Genomic DNA, 23,773 nt, shown 5'->3' on the forward strand with positions numbered 1-23,773 from the left:
CAACACCTTCAAAAATCACTCCAATGAAGCTAGGTATGTCACCTTCGGCAACTCCCTTGATAGCTATAATGATAGTGGAATCAATAAAAGTTAGTGATAGAATGCCCCCTTCAATGCAAAGACCTCCTCTCCAAACCCTAGGTGTTTTCTCCTCTTAAACTTGCCGAAATGATACCTAAAACTTGCACGAGTGGTTGTTTAAAAGTAAAAGTCGAGGGTAGACATGGCCTCTCACACAGTAGTGTGAAATGCCCATGTACTATTCTGGTGTTACTACAGTAACTCTATAAGGCCACATGGTCTGGCACACGGCCATTTCAAAAGTGTTCCACAACCCTACCTTTGCTAGTTTCTTCTCAAACCACATTCACACACCCTGATTGTATAAAAAAACACAAAATACATGATATGAGTAAAAATACCTGATAAATATCATGCTCAATATACATAAAATGATGTGATAAAATGTGTATAAACAAGCACTTATCAAGCCACACTAAACCCCCTCAAATCCTTACATATTGTTGAGAAAGCAATACACACTACCATGTGAGATGTTCACATGGCCATGTCACCTTCACCCACCCAAAGGAGTCACTCACACCCATGTGGTGGACTGCATCAAGTGCTCTAATGTGACATTCAGAGAAGTTTTGTTTTAGTTGTATACCCTCACTATCTTCATCTTTATTGTGCTTACATGAGTACATTCGTGATAATGTACAACTCAAGTGTGGGGGCAAATTTCACGAGTTCACTTACACACATTGCTTACTTATGCTTTAAGATACATGCTTAATCTAGCCTATGATGGTTCACTCTGGGGTTAAAGTTGAAATTTTTTGTCTTAGGAGGACTTTGAACATTAGGTGCCATCCTAGCTCTAGTTTTTATCGATTTTTCAAAAAATTTTGTCCAATTTCTTCATGATACATTTCACTCACCCATTACAAATTTATACACTTAATCCCTAGTTGAAAAAAAAAACCTAGTTTAGGTTGAGTTTAAAAAAAATGTACATAGGATGGTGAAAGGGGCTACCACCTGTCTAGTATGCAGCTACTTTCATTAGGTCCGATACTATGTATGCCCTAATGAGAGAAAGAGCCATCTCATGGGATGTTTGAAAGCAACTATCTTAAAAAAGATGATAGAAAGATCTACCACCTCTGATGAATGAAAACCCCTTTGGGAGGCCACTTAGAGGATGTGTGTAGCTACTACCCATTGGAGAATCAAAATTCTTTGGTTTGAGTAGGAAATAAGTCTCTTGTAATAAAAACTATAGTAGTGGACAAGGGCATGGCATGGGTAGAGTTCTCACACACACATGCATTCGGATTTAACTTTTTAAATGATTATTTTCTAGAGTAATGGTTTTTGTTGCTCAGTGGTAAATAGATCCCTCCATAATTTTAGAATTTTTACTTTTTATACTCTCTTGTGAATCAAAGGCCAAGTACTTCTCATATTATTCCTTGTGTGTAATGACTACTTTGCTTGAGGACATGCAAATGCTCAAGTATGGGAGGATTTGATAAGTGCTTGTTTACACATATTTTATTATGGTGTTTTGTATAGATTGAGCATGATTTTTTTATCAAATATTTGCCACATATTATGTGTATTTTATTTTTTTATGCAACTAGGGTGTGTGAAGGTCATTTTAGAAGAAAGAAAACAAATATGGCAGTGTTGAGCCCTTTTGGAGGTTTTCTACAAGCCACAAGGTCATTCACATGGGTTTAGGAGATACACATAGGCGTGTGTGTCAACTTCTGGGAGTTTCAAAGCAATTTTCAGTCTATAGAAGGACACAGGAGCAATCACACGGCCATGTATCATCCTGTGTACATTTTTCAGATGAGAAGTCCAAGATTTTAGCAAGACATAGCATAATATACGCCACTATACAGCCATGTTTTAGGCTGTATGGCTCCACACAGCCTAGCATATGGCTGTGTGTCTCCACACAGGTGACCCCCATGTGCACCCCCAATAGCAAGTCATAAATAGGGTGGCCGGCTTGCCAAACAGTCACAAATCACATGTATCAGTACTTGTTATAATGGGAAAAGAAGAATCACTTGCTATTTGTTGGCCAACAATACACATGACACTTGCTACGAACCTGAGGTGATGTTTTCTTTGCTAGCTCACAACAATAAATAAATTAAAATAAAAAGAAAACGTGATGCATGGACCTTACGTTGGCATTTGCATTCTCCATGTGGAAGTTTGACAGCATTTACAAATCTTGTCCTATTACAATGTCATTTAATTACTTTGACATTGATCTTAATGTAATACTTTGTTGACAATAGTAGTTTTATTTAGTATTTATTAGAGGGTGTTTCATGTTGAGTGTATGGTATCTATTAAAAGGGTGTTTCATGTGATATCTAAAAAAGTTTTATACCTACACACAAACGTAGGCATAAGCTCGTCAACTTGACCCGTTGGGCCTCTGTTCACCCAAAAGTTGAACCATAATTGACCTAATCCATGCCCAATTCAAGCTAACCAGTTCAACTTGCTAGTTCACGGGTCAACCCAAAAACTAATGTTAAAAAATGATATAAGAAAATTGAGGGTAATTTTTTTTTGGAAGGATACCAAATTATGATTTTTTTTTTCATTTTGGTTTTCAAACTTATATTTGAATCAAAATGGTCACCAACATCAATTTTATTTTACCGGATGGTTATCCAAGAGATTCTAATTTTATTTTATGATGTAGGTGCCGCAAATTCTCTACTATAACATACAAGACACAATGTTCTCCCAACCGGTAATCCCATCTTATTTGCTGACAGAGAATTTCTAATATTAGATTATCAATAATAGATCAGAAATTCTCTGGTGACCACCAAGTGAAATAAAATTAAAGTAGGATAATTATTTCCATCCAAATTGAAGTTTGAACCCCAAAATAAAAAACGGTCATAGTTTGGTGCCTAATCAAAAAATTTACCCAAAAAAATCATATAATCTTTAAACTGCAATGATATATAATTTTTTTATTTCCTAAAACCAAGCACGTTCTATTTGAATTATATTGTGAAAGAGAAATGCTAAACAGGCTGATTTGCTTGGCGAAATCAGAGGCCGAATGACGTGGTTGCCTACGTGGCAACCACGTCATCAGTTTTCTCTCCCTATACTGATTAAAAAAAATACCAAACCCCTCACCTTCGGACAGAACGCCTTCTTCTTCTTTTCTTCTTCGAAGCCTCTCATCTCTTCTCTAAAGCCTCCCATTTCCTCTCCAAAGCCGCAGCTCCTCATCTCCTCTCTACCGAAGCCGCTGCTCCTCATCTCCTCTCCGAAGCTGTTACGCCTCATCTCCTCATCTCCTCTCTACCGGAGCCGCCACTCCTCATCTCCTCTCCCAAGCCGCTGCTTTGATCTCTCTTGAGTGATCATCCTCTGCAACTTTAGTATTGTTGTGTTTAACCATCCATTTATCTAGAATCAGTTAATGTTTCTACTAGTAATGTAATGGTGCTTTGTGTTACAACCTCCTTATGAAGATTCTTCTTTTTAAAGCAATAACAAACCATGGGATGATTAGTATGAATGGATAAAATTTAATAACTGTCTAACTTTTGTTGTTTAGATTTGAAGATGTTTTAGGGTAAGAAGAGATACTTTTCAGCTTTGGATGTTGAAGCAGGATGCGTTTGTTTGATGTAATAATGAGAAATGAAAACAGAGGCAGCATGAACAGAGAATGGTCCTTCAAGCAGCATGTTCTGTTTTCCTTAGAGTTGTCTTCAGTTTTTCAGTTTCATAATGAACAAAATGAATTAATGATTGTTGTTTAGTCACCATGAATTCAAGTTAAATCCTTTTTGGAAGAAAATGTTTATCAACATTTGTGTTTTGTTCTTACCCTTGGTGAAAAATAAATCTTGCTATGAAGATATCTAAACAATCTCTCCTTTTTTTTTGTAATTCATAATTGCAAAGACATACTCTTTTGCTCCTCAAAATGAGAAATCATCAAAATAACAAACTATGGCTCATCTTCCCTATAATGGACCTGAAGAATAACATACCAAGCTTTCACCGTCTTCAAAGATCTGGTTATAGAATGCTGAGGAATTAGAAGAGAATAGAGGAACAGGGAGGAAAGGGAGGAGCTGAGAAGGCGAAAGAATAAGAGAATTGAGGGAAATTATGGCCAAAAGATGTCATTCTCCTCATTACCCATTCAGTTATATAGTGAATCTCCAGAATTCATTACAATTTGTAACAACCCTGCCACTCTCGCATTCTCTCGAGCACCTTCTATGCTAGGATGCCCAGACCCTTGTAACAACCCTCCTTGTAACCACTACAATACTAAAAATTATATTCATTCACCAATTGAATAATCTTGATTCATAGTAACTGCTGCTAGGATGTTTTGTAGAGGAGACACTTCGAAGATGAAAGCATTTGAGAAGTGAGCTTTTCTCAGATGAGGGGAGAGATGACGAGCGGCTTCGGAGATGCTTCGCAGAGGAGAGGCTTCAAAAAGGATATAAGAGGCTTCTGTATGGAGATGGAAGGATTTGGAGAGGAGATGAGGAGCGATGGCTTCAGAGAGGGAGATGAGGAGCGGCTACTTCAGAGAGGAGATGAGAAGCAATAGCTTCAGATAGGAGATGAAGGAAAGGCGGCTCCGGTAGAGAGGGAAATGAGGAGATGAGTCGCGGCGGCTTTAGAGAGGAGATGAGGAGCGATGGCTCTGGTAGAGAGGAGATGAGGAGATGAGGCACGGCGGCTTCACGGCAGCTTCGGAGAGGAGATAAGGAGCAGCAACTTCGGTAGAGAGAAGATGAGGAGCTGTGGCTTTGGAGAGGAGATGGGAGGCTTTAGAGAAGAAATGAGAGGCTTCGAAGAAGAAAAGAAGAAGAAGGCGTTAGGAGAGAGGTTTGGTATTTTTTTTTTGTTTTAATTAGTATAGAGAGAGAAAATTGATGATGTGGTTGCCACGTAGGCAACGGCCAAGCAAATTGGCCTGTTTAGCATTTCTCATTGTGAAAAGGGGATTCCACTTCCATTAAAGACCTCATAAAAATTTCATTCTATTGAGTTCCAAAGAAATTGCTAATTAGGTTAGATCACAAAATAATTCAATATGCATTACAAAAAATACATTAATTATTATAAATGCTTTTTTTAGTGATCATATTTAAATAAAATAATAAAATGAACAAATTATCATATTAAAAGATAAAAATGATTTTTTTTAAATGGAGGTATTGGGGAAAAAAGATTTACATAAATAGAGCAATTTTAAGAGCCATCAATAAAAGTTTCAATAGTTCATACATGAAAGAATAGAAACAGCACCTCATGTCATGTGATAAATCAAATGCTACATATATACTTCATCTTAATCCTATCCCCAAAATTCACTATTCATTTAATTTTTTTCTTGAGTGGACATTTGACATGTTGTTATTGGTAAATAAAAAATATTTTTTTAATTGATTGATGGTTGCTCTTCTAACCCTAAATCTCCAAAAATCCTATTGACTTCGTCTCTCCTTCTCCGCCTCCATGGCTCCATCATCGAAGGCATCGTCATCAACCTTCTCCTCCGCCTTCCCCACCACCGTCTCCTTGATTTTCTACGCGGTTTCCCTGGCGGCTCCCCAATCTCCTTGCACAGTCTACTAGTTTTCTCTCCTAAGAGATCAGAGTTCCTCACTTGCCGGCGATGGTGAGAGCGCTTGAAACCCTAGCTTTTTCTTTTGCTCGAATTCTCTACTCCTTTGTTTTCCACTAATGGCGAACTCTGATCTTCATGTTTGCTTGTTTGTTTGTCTGTCATGTATATGTTTAAGTGCAGGAATGGGATGTACCTAAAGCCTGTGTTTATGATGGTATTGATTTGGATGAATTATCTTTGATTTTTTGTTGCTTTTACTGTGATTTTAATTCTTCTTTGTTTGAGGGTTTAATTGGAATGTGATTTACTAATAATTATTTTCCCAACAGTAATGCAATTGAAGATTGGAATGATTCACCACCCTCAATGTTGACAGTAATCAACAAACTTATTCAAGGAGGTCTAAGAGTTTGGTTTTACATTTCGAGGTCCAGCGATGACGACGATGAGTTTAGCAAGAAGGATGGCGGTGCCTCCCATAAAGGTCTCTCCTTTTCTATTATTTCCTTTTTTGGCTTTGTTCTTGAGATAATTTCATGTTGTGAAGTGGAATTAAGATGAACAATTCATGATTTATCACTATTGTGTTCTTCCTATTCGTTTTTTTCCTTTTTCTTGAATTAAGGTTGATGTTTTTTTCCCTGGGTGATGTTATGCTGTCGAGTTGATTCTGTTTTTGAGAAATTTCATGATTATGAAATGGAATTAAGATGAATAGTTCATGATTCACCTGTGTTGTGCTCTTCTGTTCTTTTTCTTATTTATTTTTCTTGATTAATGGTTGAAATTATCTACTGGGTGATGTTTATACATTGGGTTTGACTGGGAAGATGGATCGGAGGAGCACTAATCCAAACACAACACGTTCCAAGCATTCTGCCACAGAGCAGCGGCGAAGAAGCAAGATAAATGACAGGTACACGTCCAAACTCATTCATTGGTTTTGTTTTTTTATTAATTATTTCTCTTTTTAAAGCACCATGAAGCTTAATAATAGGATAGAATCAACCAATTAGTAGAGTAGTACTCTTTTTATATGAAATCAGTCAGCCATCTTTGAAAACTCAATCCTTTTTTATTGATTTTTAACTTACCATTAGATAACTTTGAAAATCAAGTCCTTGATTTATCAAACTGATTCTAATTTAATTTCCTATGTGAATCCATTTGACAGACCCCACTTTTGGATAAACATGAGCCTCAATTGTTGAATATGCTGAATGACCACAATTGTTGATATGGTGTAGATATATAATTTGTTGCAAATGTGATCCTGTAAACTTCTGACACTTTTGACATTCAATGTAAATTTTTTATTTTTTATGTACATATACAGGAAATAAAATAAATAAAAATATCATTCATTGCTTATAAAAGTATGTTACTGCAAGTATGTTAGCAAAGTGAACCTTTGTGTTTGATCCATACATAATTCACACCCAAAATTAAGATTGCTTAAGTACAGATTGAGGTTATCCAAAACAAAGTAAATTGTATAGTTATTATCGTTTTTTATTGGATAATTGATAAATAACATTCTTGATATTCATGTCATTATTTTTTTTCAAAAAACAGTTGACTAATCAGGATCAAATTAATATCCAACAATGTTTAATTCTACCAAAATTCGAATTTTTTTTTTTAGAAAGTTTTGGTCACATTTTAACCAAAAAAAAATTGTTTATTGAAGCAATTCATAGGAGAGCATTAGTGCATGTAAACCCCGGTGGTTTATTATTATTATTATTATTATTATTATTATTATTATTATTATTATTATTATTATTATATAATATAATATAATATAATTTTTTTTTTTTCAAAAAATGTATATGATATTGAATAGGATATATATATATATATATATATTGACGTGAATATAATGTAATATATAATATAATGGTCATAGAGATTTTTATAGAACTTAGGATAATGTGTCAAATGATGAAATTTTGGATAATAAAATACTTAGAAAATACTATATATAAAAATAACATAAGAAAATCTCCTTGCTATCTGTAGTTATGTCTACTAGGTCTAATTATTGTTTAACTAAAGTTTTATATAAATGATACTCATGTTTCTCATGATGAGTGTGATATCTATTCAATCAATAATATTAATGCTTGAACTGCAAGAACATGTTGGCAATCTTCCAATGACAATGATTTCTTGAAATTAACTTTCACTAGCACTTTGCACAAAGTTATCTTAGTTGTGAAAACTTCATACATAATTCTCTAATTAACACTCTCTACATTGAGCCTAAATTATAAGAATTTAATCAATATATATGTTCTTTCAATGCTTAAGTGAGAAAATTTTAGTTTGTTTACAAATTCCAATTATGGATTTTTTTAATAAAACTTTCCATATCTCTTTCATAGATAATATAATATAATATAACCGATTAATATATTTAGATATATATATATATATATTAATAGAACTTCTATAATTTTTTTGTCTATAATTTTTTTGTGCAGTATGAAATAGAACTTTGCTTTCTTTCATCGACCAAGACCTACTAAATGCTCCATATCAATGATTATGATTGATTATTGTAAATTATGATTAGAGGAATATTTCTTATATCATAAACAAGTTGCAACAAAACTAAATTACTAGCATGAGAACCTTGCATAATACAATCTCAATAACAACATTGCTCTTAAATCAATATTTATGTATGAGAATGAGTTGTGACAGATTCTCTTAAATAATGAAGTGTTAATGCATAATACTTCAAAATTTCCAGTAATATATTTCACAATCCTTTGCATTTGACAAATATATTTCCCATACTGAAAATAATTTTAAAAAATGACATGAACAATGTCTTTTTTTTTTTTTGCATAATTTATACTTAGCAATATTTTGTTTTTGATATATTCAACCCGCAGCGTTAACGAGGGTCTTTAATCTAGTACATATATATTTATATAACAAATGCACAATAAAAGGCATCACATGCTTTTCTATAATTAGAGCTTTATATAAAAACCTTACCTTCCCAACCAGCAGGATAATTCCATTATTATTTAAAGTTCTTAGCTACTTCGCCAAAATCAACAATAATATCCCAAGTCATAGACAAATAAAAACAAATCAATTTTTATTAGTCAAGGTGAGCTTCTCTTGTATATATATATATATTACAAAATCAATTTTAACACCACAATCAGTTATTTTATAGGGTCATATAAGCAAATTCATCTCAACTTTTGATTGTGCTACTGTTTATAAGAGCATTGTCCATTTAACATTGTTTATAGTACTCTTTAAAAAAAATACTGTTTACAAAAATGAATGATGTCAACCATTAAATTCAAATCCAATGGTTGAAAGAAGACGTTTGTAAATAAATTATCTACAAACATAGCTAAAATATGGGCCGTTATATATATATACACACACACATGTTGATAATCTTGCAGTATAGCAAAATTTCTTTTTGGTTTTACTAATCACTCCAACTAAAAGCAATTTAATTAATTATAGTTTACTTGCTGCTGAATTAAGAATTTAGAAGAATTAGTGAAGAATAATTTTTCTGAAAGACCAATGACTACATCACAATCAGGGCTTTAGCTCAAAAATTAGCAATAGCTTAAAAATAACTCAATATATTTTTTTGTCTAAACTCAACTTAAATTTAATTTCAGAAAACTTGAATTGGACTCGTTTGCTCCAAAAATTAAAATCGAATATGACTATTTAATTTGAAACTAGACCTTTACTTATAACTAATTTAAAAAAAAACAATACAAATTATATAATACTTTTAATATAATAATAAATTTATATATTGTAACTATATAAAAATTATAACATATTTATATACTTGAGATCGACTCAGCTCGAAAGCGAAAATCAAGCTCAAGCTCAGTTCCAAAGCTCGAAATTTCCTGCTAAACCCGAGCTTTATCAAGCTAAACTCAAACTGCAGGTGCATTGTTTGCTCAATTAAAAGCCCTCATCACAATACATATCAAACATAAAAACATCTTCGAATATTGAAGTATTTCATCCAGAATACGAAAACTTAGATCTTCGAAGCTGCCGCAACAAATACACAAAATCTCTTTCATAAAGCATCAGCATCAACACTGTATATCAATGATCAAGCTTTGTTAAGAAAACCTTGTTTTGTATTCTAACCAACAACTGACAAGCGAGTTCAGTAATTACCAAGAACATCCACATATACACAACCAAGCATGCCACATTCATTTACATTGATCCTATCAAAACATGTTACTATAATCATGCATGCATCGTATTTTAACGAGGGAACCACCAACAAGATCAAGTAACTGCATTAAATCATGCGTCGAAACCTGAGTATATACCACTTTCCCTGAGTACCCTCTTCTCTTCCTCAACATAGTTCTTTCCTCTGCTTGCCTGACCAAGATCCCTCTTCCTCTTCTCCTTCTGCGAGTAAGACTGGCTCTTCTTCTCCCTCTCAATCTGCTTCGCCTGCAAATTGGCTGTGACAATTTGAAGGTTCTCCTGCTGATTTGCAGCAGCTCGAGTCCGCTCCCGCTCTTCAAAGGACTCCTCTGAGGTTTTATTGTCTTCATTGTTCTTCCTGCCAGTCGACCAGGACCAGTCTTGCTCCTTGTCATCCGCCTTTCTGTCTGGAACCTTTAAAATCGAAGGCCCTCCTTTGTAACCATGCTTGCTTAAAGCTTCAAAATCAATTACACCTTGCCTCTTCTTCCTTGCACTAGCAGCTGTTCATAAAGCTAAATTCAGTCAAAAGACTCAAAACCAGATTAGCGTAGACTGCGAGAAGCATGCTCTTCAATTTCCAAATTCTTTACATTCTTAAGTTATCAATACAAAAATACAAAGAGAGGAATCCAGAGCCAAAGAAACCAAAAAGCTTTTAACAGAAAACAGAAAAAGGTCAGGTGTTTTGCTTCATGGGAAAATTGGGTCGATGTGGGCATGGTACATGAGATTGGAGGTCCAGAGACTAGCTAAATATTGGGGGGAGGTTGTCAGCCTGTGGACTTCTTCAGTGACCCAAATGAGGGCCTCAGCCTTCAGCGGATGGATGATGGTATCCAATGGCTGACACATATCATTGCTCCCAACCCTTGAATGGTCCCATTCTATAAGGAGCTTATTAGTGAGATAGTGCAATGGCTGCCCATATAATGCCTTCACCGATCCACCTAAACCCTGCCATGATGTAAATGGAATGACAGAACGCCGGCAAGTAGGAATCGGGATGCTCTTCATAAAGTCCTGATACATCTCCCGCCTTTCTTATTAGTGCACCTGCAGCAGACCATAATATTTAAAAATCTTACATACAATATTATACTGACAGACTGACATGCTACATGAACCCAGTAGCATCTTATATCATCTAATTTTAGATAAGCTAATTTCCACAATAGCACCGATAGGGCTGTAAACAAGCCAAGCCTCAAATAAATTTGGCTTGAGTTGAACCTAAGCTGTCAGGCTTGAGGCTCCAGCTCATTCAGGCCCCGAAGCACAAGCTGAGCAAAGAACCACTGAGAGACTGAGACAGCAAAGAGGTATTCACTTTTTCAGTGGGCCAGCAGTTGAAGCCGTGTAGTGTCCGAGGAGTACTAACACCTCAACATAATAACTTTTGATTTGCAAAAGAAGGCAACACTAATTACATATAACATATTTCAATCTTGCAATGCATAGCAAACCAAGTTGTCCCAAACAGAGGAGCTAAGCTCCATACTAATTTTAAGCTATGAAATTCAGGGTCCAGCTCAGTTCATTTATAAAAACAATTAGGCCAAACTTAGGTTCAAATCTAACAAAAATCAAGCAGCTCTGAAAGCAGGCACTCTCAATCGCCAGTCAAAATCAGCAGGCAGTGAACACAGCTATGACTTCAGCTGTGGTAAGAGTAAGCATTAACTAGGCCCAACTTGCTTCCAACATTCAGCAAGACACCAAATCCATCTTGCTTCAACTAAGGGGCTTTCACTTTCGGAGGAAGTAAAGGGAAGTGGAGGAAACTGGTCCGACTTCCCCACTACTAGTGTTCTTTTATCCCGAAGTGGATTTTTGTTCAAAAACTCACTCCAATAATCTGCAAGTGGGGAGGGAGGGAGTGAGCCATTCTATAAAAACCAATTTCTCTACACTTTCAGTATCCTTTTTAAACTCATAAAAATCCACCCAATGCCCATACTCTTTAGTTCTAGTCTCACTTTATGACAAATGAACACTAAAAAGTACTAAAATGATATTTTTCCACCACTTTAGGGAGGTGCACTTTCCCCAACTTCCCACTTCCCTCCACTTTCCCCGAAATAAACCCCCCCTAACTCGCACACAGGATAAGCAAACTTAAGAGTTAAAACAAGTGATCTAAGTTTGGCCAAAAAGGGAAAAGTTCTAGATGCTAACGTGTTTAGAATCATGACCTTATCATCTCAAGCGGAAAAAGACACATGCCAGAGCAGTGCCCATATATGTGACACAAATCATGAAAAACAGGATTATACATTTCCAAAAGCCAAAAAAATGAAAATGGCCATCCAATTCGTTCTCACTTGATCATAAACCAATCAGTACAAGAAAAGAAGCAAATATAGCATTCACAAGAAATTATTTGCAAAGAATGCATCATGAAAACATACAGGCTATCAATGTTAGCATGAAAATGTCAGTGCATCAACAACCAAATCTGATTTAGATCTCCTTTTAATCAAGTTTAAGGTGTTCCATGAAAACATCAAGTCCAGTGGCATCATGAGAGTGTCATCCTTCTGTTGATTCATTCATCACTGTAAAGAATTTAGAGACACACATGGGCAAACAGCAGCGCTATACATGACGTAAAACTAAAATTAAAGCCTACCACCTAAAACTTCATCTCAGCTGCTTCTATCCAAATAATAAAGTCAATGTGACAAGAAAAGCATTTTGGTAGTTCAGATTCTTTATAGCTTATGTCAAAATCTAGGTATTCGCGATAACGTGGAAGCCAATAATTATTAAATTAAGGCTATACACAATTTTTGAAATGAACTTGCTTTAAATTCACTTCCGCCGTCAAATATACATAATCTGTGTTAATAACTCGGCAATGGAATATTCCAGCAGACAGTGCCCACAAATCTTAGAGGCAACCTTAGAGGCTTAAAATGGTTGTGCATTTAGAGCATGCTTTGGTTGTGGGTACAATAATGTAGGAACTAAGTGTATTCATAAAATCCTGGAATGTGTAAAACCTTTTACTCTTTTCTGTTTCAAACTTAATTCTTTATGCTGAAATTGGCAAGGGTCTTTTAATACTCGTATAGCAATGCCCAATCCTATCTACTACTTTTCTGGATATTAAAAAGAAATGGAGGCGTGGGATGGCGAAATGGGCAATTTTGACCATCTAGCATATTCCAGTGATTTAAATACTAAACAGGGTAGTACTCAGCGCCATAAATTACAGCTATTTTTATGATCATTTTTCCCATTCCAATAAAAGAGGGCGCTGATTTAACAGTTATATGGTCTAATGAAACCATCCGTAATCAGGCCTTTTGGTTTTATCCCTAATCCCAGTTTATTCAGTTTGCTGTCTGTACAAGATCAACTGTTGAGCGTAACAAACAAACTAGACTCAGTTACTATCACATTCAACACACCACTGGGCCTACGTCGCATTTGACAGGTAACACTTCGCGATATATAAAGGCGTATCACAGAGTTGACGGCGGCAAAAAGTGGTCAAAAAGCAATGCTACCCTTCTGAGGTGTGTTGGCATCTTTGCTATCTTCAGAATCAGAGCCTGAAGAGTCATCAGAAGATATAGCCAGCGACAGCTCCCACGGGGCGGTCTCTTCATCGTGATATCCTTAGATGTTAATATAATTCAACCTGCTATGCAAAATCTTCAATTCGAGTTTGCAAGTGGCATCCAAAAATACTTTCATACACCACCATAAAGAAATAAAATCAAACAGCATACTTTGATCAATAAAAGTATCCTATTTCTGGTCAAATCGCTAATATACATGACTCAAACAATGGGCTTCTGTTGATCTACAACAGAAATTAGAACTAAATTCTAAGGGAAAACAAACCAAACTGAACTTAAAAATCAAATAATGGTCTCTAAAATCAGCAAATATCAGAGACCATTTAACATTTGGTAGCAAGAAAGCGGTTGTCCGGGAAAACACTTACGCTACTACTATAAAGGAGAATCAACACCATGACTCAGATCAATAAAACAATACCCAGCAAAACGTATTCCACAACAGCATGAACACACACACATCATACCTAATCTTGTCAGCAAAAGCAAGAGGAGCTTTCTTGATCGGACAAAAGTACTGATACTACTATAAAGAGACTAACATTGCTTGGATCAATCATGCGTACTCTACTGCATACATAAAGCAAGCACCATGAATAGTAAACACCAACATTCTAGCAAATATAAACACACATGAAAATATTGAAGTCTAATGTTGCAACCAAACACACACAAAAAGAAACAACAGAAAGAAACCAGGGAATTTTGTTGGTCCTAAAACAGGAATTAAACCCTAAATTCAAGACACATCACTAACTTGAATCAAATCGCAACCTCTGAAATTAGCAGATGGATTTGAGAGAACGCTAAACATTTCACAAAAACATCAAGAACACCAAGATAAAAGATGAAACCCGTGAGAAAAGAAAAGAGTAAAAGAAAATTTATGCACTCCTTAGATCCACACATGAAATTAGCGATTTCCTCAATCTTTCTCTGTGCACAAGACTGCGATGGTGCGAGAAAGAAGCGAGGGGTTTCTTGAGCAATTGGAGAAGTATGAATTTGGGGATTTATTTGCTGATCTCAGGCGTATAGAAGGCATCCTATAAAGCCGTTGCTTTAACACAAGGTTTCACATATCTCGAGGAGCCAAGGTAAAGCACGCATCTTAAGGCATATCAGGCTGGTTCTTTTGTTCAAAAGGCGCTTCCCATGTTCATTAAAACTGTTTGATGAGTGTATAACAAAATTCTAAAATTTTAAATAAATTTATATATAATATAAATGTAGCTCTAGAAATATTTGAAAGTTTTTCAAAGTTTATTTTCCACTTTTCATATTTTCTTGTTTTAAATAATGGTTTAATTGTTCAAAATATCTTAGAGATTATAAAAAAAAATTTAAAAAAAGAAAATAATTACTATCCTCAGTTGGATTATCTCGTAAAAATTCAACTTTGTTTGTATTTACCAAAAAAAAAACAATTACTTTGAATTCTACCAAAAAATAAAATAAAAAAAAAAAACCTGTAAATTTGATACTATACAATTTTATATTTTCTAATGGTAGAGATGCAATTACATATTTTCGAAACAAAACATATTCACAACCTCAATCAAAAATGACCTTCAATCATGCCTTCGGGTTTCAAAGGTAATGTCGATGTGAAAAATAAATAAATAAATAAATCAATGTTTTGATCTAACTGTTCATAGATGTTACCATGATATTGTTTATCACAAAAGTGCCAGAAAAAAACCAGAAGTTGAGCATGCGGGGAAATTAGGGTTTACTATATAATTCTAGTTATGAGAACCTTCATTATTGCACGTAGAGCAAGAGTACTGAACTCGTCGTCTCTATCATTACGTTCGGGTTCTAGCTTGATTGATTGATTTGCTTGCATAATAAGTTGTGAACCTCAAACCTTCTCGATCAATAGCTATCGATCCATTGGAACAGAATCGCTCGCGATCGATCAATTTTATAAATGGGCATCAAATGACTCACGAGGAAGCTAACCCGGCGTTTTAGGAAGCTAAGCTTGGAGCTTATTTTAGCCCAGCTTTGCCACTAAACCTCCCAAAAGACTACTTCAATCAATCTAAACAAATAGAGATAAAACTAATTCTGTAAAGTCTAACCAAATGAGTAATAATTCCGGCAAGGAGTTCTCGTATACTTACCGCTGCAAATCTCTTTCTAGGATAAAGAAGCTAGTTCTCAGTCAGGAAAATCTCTTCCAATCAACAACCAAACATAGAGATCAAAACCTTATTTCAAACATTAAAGAAGAATCATTAAAATTCGATTAAACCTTGGTTAATATCCACATCAAATCAATCCTAGAAGTTAATACATGAAATTTAGGTGATTTTGAAGCTAAAATCTTTAAATCGTCTGACATGCTGTGGTGCATAATCGATAAATTGAGTTGATCTGATTCAAGCTTTAATAACATTCAGATAATAAAAATTTGGAAGTTACAGAGTTTGTGTCAAGAGGGATGAAAAACTATTTTTGCCTCCTTGAACAGTTCAAGTTCCCTAAGCTCATTATGTGTTTTGGCACAGCAAGTGATCAGGGTAAATATTTCTCGAAATCCGAACCAGGCATACTTTTGCATAATTTTCAGCAAACTGTTTCCCAACAATAGATCATGCATCGAGTTTTGTTCTCTATTAAACTTTAACAACATATCAAAGCTAATGTAAAGGAATTGGATCTCACTTAGATTAATCCTGGGCCCAAATGCTCATCGTTCATGTCCACAGGACTGTAAAGCCAGCAAATGTGTTGTTAATGCGATGAAAACTATTTCATGTAAATTTTAAAAAAGTAATCACCTCATACAAGAAAGATATTTATCATTACAAGTGAGGAGGCAATTTATCCCAGCTACTGCTACTGACTCTGTTAGAAATAAAATGAATGTAGTCAGCAGAATAATCCAGGAAACAAGTATTCGACCATGTTCATGAGACCAGAGCCTAATGGTTCAGATGTCATATATATTCCATAAATCATTCATATTCCCATTGAATCCGGACATATAGAGAATTAACTTTTTGCTAATTGGAGGTTGTAGCTACTCGTGAATAAGTACAGTGAGAAAATTAAAATGAATTGGACGCTGGCAGCTGTTTGTAAATAAAAATAATCTGGAATAGTTGGCCTCCTCACGAAAACCTACTGCAAAGAAGACCTAATGGTACAAATTTGCCAAGTATATTAGATATTTAAAAATTTATCAAAATATCTGAACAAATCATGGAAGTTTGTGGAAAAGCAATGAAATTCCATATCCACTTGATGTTCGGAGGTCTTTTCAAATCTTAAAAAGATTTCTTCTAGTATCAATGGATATTGGTCGCCATATATGTGCTATTTGGGACTGTCGAGAATAGTTGTAACCGAACATGTATCACTGTCATGCATCATAACCAAATCCAATAAAAATTTTGACATCTAGGTTCTAGGACCATGCAGATTACGCTCCAAAGTTCCAAACAAAATATATAAATATAATCAACTCTAGCAAAGATCACCAAATACCCAACAAAAACCCAAATATCCAGCAAATAACTAAGACGCTAAAGTTTCTAAATATGACTAGTTTATGCAGAACTCATCGTGTATCAATTAAAGTTTAAAATTTATATAATTTGAGTTCAGCTATTCCCTTATATTAGGAAAATTGTAACATTAACCAGAAATTATGAAGAGATAACCATAACTGTTTGCTATTTAAACAAACAAACTAAAAAAAAAAAAAAAAAAAAAAGCTGAAGATATATTGGTCAAGCTATAACTAGTAATTTTTATGACAAGCAAATAGATATTAGAATTTCAACTTGCATTGAGGATGAGGCAACCCTTGTACTGTTTTGTACCTGGAATTCCCACCACTACAATACTGTCCTGCTACGAAGAAAATGATGATGAGGAACAAAAGCTCTGGAAACAGATGACTAGGGAATTGAAAAGAAATGAGACTGAAAGGAAACATCAACCCAGAATTGTTCAACACTTGAAAATAATATTAGAAGCATCTAAAATCCAGATCCAAATCAGAAATATTTTAGATGAAGACCCAGACCGCGATTCCCATGTCAATGACGGCGTTCAAAGGCAACAAACTAAGAAGACAAACAACATGAAATTCATTTACGAACAAACTAAACCAGACAAATGCATTATATATATACACACACGCATACATACATATATATACATATATATATATATATATATATTAAAAGTAAACAGGACGACCAGGGAGTTCTACTAAGTCAGTCAAATCGAAATCTGTTGAGCTGCTGACATTGCCCAAACATCTTGAATTATGCCAGAGGTATGGAGGAGAAATTTTCAGTTTTGAGAGAACTGGGAGAAGTATGGTATCTGCAACAAGAATATTGAATGATTTGCATACGATAGAGAAGCATTTCTCTCTGATCACAAAATCAATATGACAAATTTGGATCAATTTAAAATTAATATTATTATTTAGTAGGGAGGGGCTCTTCATTATTTTAAAAAAAAAAACCTAAATGGTTGATATGTACAGTGAACATCCATGGCTAAGACCTTAAAGTTCACAGATAGCACAACAGTTTCCAATTGAAAGAACAAAATAAGCAAACTTTCCTATCCTCGGTATAAAAATAAACAAAAAGTAAGTAAATCAGTAACTAACACAAAATCCGGGAATGATAATTCTATGAGAAAAAACCAACATTAACCATCCACTGAATTGGGAATCGTAAAATTCCACATTTCCACTAAAATTAACATTAAAAAAAAAAGGATCTTTCACAACAACTACTACTACTACTACAAAATTAAAAACACAGACAAATTTCAACTCAAAAAAAAAAAAAAAAAAAAAAAAATAGAATCACAGACCATAAAAAATGCAAGCTTTGATGGAAACACTGCATCATCATCAACAACAACAGCAGCATCATAAATCAATAAAATACTAATAAAACCAGAAGAGAAAAAGAAGAACAGCAAGCTATTAATCATCAAGATGGCTATTGGAAACCACAGGAATGAGAGGGTGATTTCTCCCTGCGAAGAAGGGTGCGCCATTGAAGGAAGAGAGGTCCCGCTTGTTAAATCTAATAAGAGTTCTTCGTTTATATTCAGCCATAGGATCCGAATTTGACCACTAACGGGTCGTTAATATCAACCCGATAATGATAAGAAAGAAATTGAATTTTAAAATATATATATATATATAATTAATTTTTGAGACATTTCAAAATGACAAACCAATCCACTATTCTAATTCACTTTATTATTTTCTAAAATAGTAGTTTTTCTCTGTTAAAATGGAATTTTGCTAATTTACCCCTGTAAAATTAGATTTATTTATATGATGCTATAAATTACTGCTGTTTATCACCTTTTTAAGTGAAAAATAAATGAAAGTTTTGTTATAAAACTTTATTTTTATCTATCTTGAAAAAAAAATATCTTATGTTTTTTATAAAAAATTTATAGTTGAATTTTAACTAGGAGATATAAATATAACAAAAAAACTTTTTGTATATACCCTAAATTTTCACCAAATTAATTGTACATCCTTTATTAAAATCAAATATCATTTAGATCCCTTAAAATTCAATTGTTTGCATGCATATATGCCCATCTTTGTATGCACTTATTAAAATATAATATATGTATTAAATGACTAAAGTTATGTATATAATCGGTAAATTGATATAGTCATTAAATCAATTAATTTAGTATATTTTACGGCAAGAACCACTATTCATTACAAACTGCTAAAAATTGCTACTTTTTAAGTTAATATATACCAAAAATTAAACTAATTTTACCGTTATATCTAAAAACATAGTAATAGCTTAGAATTTAAATAAATTATATTTTATTATTATTAATAAAAATTGTTAATATTTATATAATTTATAATATATTTAATGGGGAAGTGTGTAGAGGTTTAAATGCAACAACTGAACTTTAAAAATACATGCATTTAATAATAAGCTGTATCCACACAACATTCAAGGGGTAAATTAGGTAAATAAATATGATTGAGGGCAAAACTAATAATCATCTAGTTTATATGTGTTGCAAGTTTTAGAATCCATAGCCGCTGAAATAAACTCACAATTAGAATCCATTACTCCAGGCAAAATAAAAAGCCCATTAAGAACCAAAGCACACTATTATCTCCCATAAAATTATTAATTCTAAAATGTTAGGAGGAAAAATTACAATCTCATGAGTAAATACATCTCAATTACGTAAATACTTGTTATCTCCTCATCTCAGAGTATTACATAAATGACTCATATTATATATAATTTAGTTTTCTAATAATAATAAAAATAGTAAAATATATGCAAACATAGTAAATATTAGCACCTTTACTACAGACTGTTTAAATTTATGTAAAACTAACTTGTGATTCTATTTTGCATATAATAATATTCATTTTATATATTTTTTTTGGCTTTTGTGAATACGACAAATTATCGACCATGACTAATGATGTTTACTTGACATAAATATTTATAAGGAACGATAAAATTATGAGATTTAGTTATAGAATAACACCTCATATTGATAACTACATTTTATCTTCTTTTAGTTCATGTTTTTACCTCAAAATTATTTTAAGAAGTTGTGATTTGTAAATGATGTTCAATGATATTATATATATATATATATATATATATAATAAAAAAATTTAATATTTGTGGCAAAAGAAATGCTTAAAAAAAATTTATGTTAGTCAAAAAATGTTGACACAGTCAAAATAAAAATATTAATATTTGTGGTAAAATAATATTTATAAGAGTAAAAAAACATATGGTCTAATTTTGAAATCAAGATGCCTTTTGATTTTTTTTAATATATAATAATTTATTAAAATATCACTTTTACCGAAGAATTGGTATTTCAGTATTTTCTCTCAAGTCAAAAGTCGATGATTAAAATCTGTCGCATATCCATGCTATTTGATTAAAAAAAAATACTTATTTTAAAAACCAATATTAAAATTTCAAATTTTTTTTAATATATAGAACGAGTGGTCCTTGAAAGAATGTTTTCATTTAATCATCCCCCATGAGCTCATGTCTTTTGCTTCTTCAAACATTAATTGATTACATATAGCATTATATATATATATGTTAAAAAAGGGAAAAGAAAAGGAAAAGGATGAGGTTTTTGATTGCTCATGGAGCTTTTATATATTGAGGTCGATGGATGAATAAGAAAAAGGTAAAACAGTTAAATAACATACATAGAATGCAATTCTTGCATGTATGCAAGCAAGCTTGATGCATACATACATACATACATAAATACATGCATACATACTTATATGATCACAATATATAATATAATCTCCAAAAACACAAAAAATAGTAATTGTGTGTGTATTTATGCATATTATTTTTTCTTGAAGCTTGATTGCATGCATGCATGCATTGAATGTATGTATATTATTTAACTGCTTCATACATACTTATATATATATATATATATATATATATTACAAAGAAGGCATGCATGTTAAACTGGAGACAATTGAGTTTGACTTAAGCTTCATTTAAACCTTTACCAAGACAGTGAAAGTGTTAAAACAAACAAAAAAAAAGTTAAAAGTTAATTATTAAAAATGAGAGTCATCTTTATTTTCACAGAGTAATTAATTTTAAACTTAAATTGTTAATAGATTATTATCAATTAACAATATTTTTTAAATAAATTATTTAATACACTAAAAATATCAAATATGTTTTTCAGTTTATCCAATATTAAATATATTTTCACACCAAACATACATAGCTCAAAATATATATTCATAAGAAATCGAGTTCTTTATAATTATTGCTTGTTTGAGTTTAAATCATAATACATATCACAAGGTTGAACTCAACATATCATGAGTTGAACTCAACAAGAGCTTGAGAGATTAAATAAAATTATATAATGCCTACATCTTGAACTTTTAATTATTTTTTAGAACTCTTTTTATTCTCTTATGAAGTTTAAAATAATAATTATTCTTTTCTTTTTAAATAAATGTCCATATAACTAAATAACAAAGTTGCTTTGTTTGGTGCTGTGATTCTTTTGTCTATAACTAAATGACAATGGTGTAAAGCTATTAGTTTGTGTTAAACAGTATACCTAGTACTCTCCCTCAAATATCAATCTCATGTCTCAATCAAACTGTTTCTCTGATTCTTTTAAATCTTAAAACCAAAAAAATAAAACAAAATAAAATAAACATTAACCAAAATAATGAAAAAAATAAAATAAAATGAAGCAACATAATGCATTATTCATGTTATTTTAAAAATTATTTGGCTCAATAATAAATTTTAAAAAAAAAATCACTTAATTATACACCACTAGCAATAAGGCACAGTAGCCCAACAATTTGATATAAGCTACATAAATCATTTCCTTCCACTCAACTCATAATCAAATCCAAATGAACGTCAAAATATTATTGAATTAAATTGTTCCAATCCATACTTGGGTTCTTTTACTTATTTTTATATATACTATTTTTTAATTATTTTTTATTAAACTTTAGGATCTTTAACTCTAATTAAGAAAAAAAAGTCATTAGATTAAAGAACTAAAATAAATGCTATTTATCACGAATAACTTTCATAAAATCCAATACAAATACTAACCCCAGAGTGGGGGTTAACATTCTTAACTCTAAAGTTAATAACCCCAGTTTTGAGATTAGAATTCGTGTGATTTTTTGTATAAATTATTCTCTGATGAATAGCATTGCTCAACACCTAATTGTTAACTAGCGGAAAAAACTTTATCAAAAACACTTTTGAGTATAAATCTGAAACACCCTCAATATATATATATATATATATATATATATATATATATATAATTTATATTGCATGAGGTTCAAGGAACCTATTAAAGAGTTAAGGGGAAAAAAAGGCATGCAAGATGGCCAGCGTGAGAGATCCAAGTTTGTAATGCAAAAGAGAAGCACACATAATATATAGATTGACACCTTCCTTAAAGTACTGATTTAGGACATATTTGTTTGTCCCATAACTTGTTTTTTAAGGAATATTTATGTATCCAATTATTTTAATAACTAAAAAACACTAGAGTTTATAGTACATGTATTAAATTATTATTTTATATAATTTATTTTTCTGATAAATAAAAACAAGTGCTCTGTATTTTAAAAAAATTAAAAACAAACACAAATGTGAAGTTGATACCTCAACACATTTATATCCTTATTTTACATGAATTTTAAGATTTGATCTCAGGTGTTTTTCCAAAATGAACATTTTAGGTAAAGAATTCAATTCAATAGATTAAGACACCGTTAGCTATAACTATATTGGGATAAAATAACACTTTGTTTTTTATATAAGTAATTAAATAAAAAAAAATTGGAAACCTAACTATCTAGTGGACTTTGGAATCATGAATGAGAGTTGTCTATGAAATTTAAGGACACTTTTGTTTATTAAAAGAAAATAGGAAAATGATGAGAGTGAAGAGTCACTTCAATGAAACAAAGACATCCATTTAATGACAAGCATAAGAAGAGAAAAAAAAGAATGATAAGGATTATGATGAGAGTGAAGAAGAAAGAAAGAAAGAAGACCAATGAATGATATGCATGTACATCAATGTGACACTTAAAAAGATTCTCAAGTACTCACAATGTTGTATTTTTTTTTTAATTAAAATAGAATAAATAAAATAATGTGCTCCTTGATCTTTGTAGGCCTTTTATTTGCCTTATTATAGAGTTTGCTTGTGCTAAACTACTTTGTTTCAAGTTATAAGAAGTAAAACATATAACAATTATAGCGAAAATTTTAAAACAATTCTAAATAATCAATTGTATATACATATACTATAATTTAAAAATAAGCGAAATATTTTTAATATGCTATATTGGGACAATTTTTATGTATTTAATTATTAACTACTCAGTTATATATCTTCTCTTTCATAATATATTTTTTTTTATATTTTGAGTTATTACAACTATGTGTATAATAAATTTAAATTTAAATATATTTTTATATAATTATTATATTTATACATCTAATAAATAGTCTTAAGGCCAACGACCTCTTGTCTATGCAGATCGATCTTTACGAAAGTTCTTATTTCGTAGAGATCCGTGATTAAAAACCCATGCAGGCGAGCGCGTGACAGTGTTATTACAGCTGCGCATCTCCATATCACTGGATGTCTCTGACTATAAATTTTAAATAAAGGTGTTTATCACCTAGTGCCAATAAATAAATAACCTAAAAAATAAATTTTCCAAATAATTTAG

General features: G+C 32.3%; 2 protein-coding genes across 2 annotated transcripts; both read right to left on the bottom strand.

The window, feature by feature from the left end:
- Positions 1-9,782: 9,782 nt before the first annotated feature.
- Positions 9,783-10,408, bottom strand: LOC120252590 (the record flags this gene model as incomplete). The annotated part of the gene is made up of 1 exon (XM_039260774.1): positions 9,783-10,408. A coding segment is annotated over one exon (417 nt), but the record flags the coding sequence as incomplete, so codon positions are not given.
- A 44-nt stretch (positions 10,409-10,452) lies between these two features.
- LOC120252591 (protein RDM1-like) lies at positions 10,453-11,165 on the bottom strand. The gene is made up of 2 exons (XM_039260775.1): positions 11,135-11,165; positions 10,453-10,944 (listed from the first exon to the last, which is right to left on the bottom strand). Exons 1-2 carry the CDS (start codon positions 11,163-11,165, stop codon positions 10,595-10,597), a joined length of 381 nt encoding a protein of 126 aa, XP_039116709.1. The 3' UTR covers positions 10,453-10,594.
- Between the last annotated feature and the right edge of the window lie 12,608 nt (positions 11,166-23,773).

The sequence above is a fragment of the Dioscorea cayenensis genome, chromosome 21 (assembly GCF_009730915.1).
Source record: "Dioscorea cayenensis subsp. rotundata cultivar TDr96_F1 chromosome 21, TDr96_F1_v2_PseudoChromosome.rev07_lg8_w22 25.fasta, whole genome shotgun sequence".
In the NCBI taxonomy this organism is placed as follows: Eukaryota; Viridiplantae; Streptophyta; class Magnoliopsida; order Dioscoreales; family Dioscoreaceae; genus Dioscorea; species Dioscorea cayenensis.

Excerpts from the sequence above, each read along its gene's own strand:
- LOC120252591 (XM_039260775.1), bottom strand. The coding sequence starts at position 11,165 with ATGAGCTGGAGCCTCAAGCCTGACAGCTTAG. Across the intron at positions 10,945-11,134 it reads CCTCAAGCCTGACAGCTTAG|AAAGGCGGGAGATGTATCAG; the intron begins GTTCAACTCAAG and ends TGCACTAATAAG.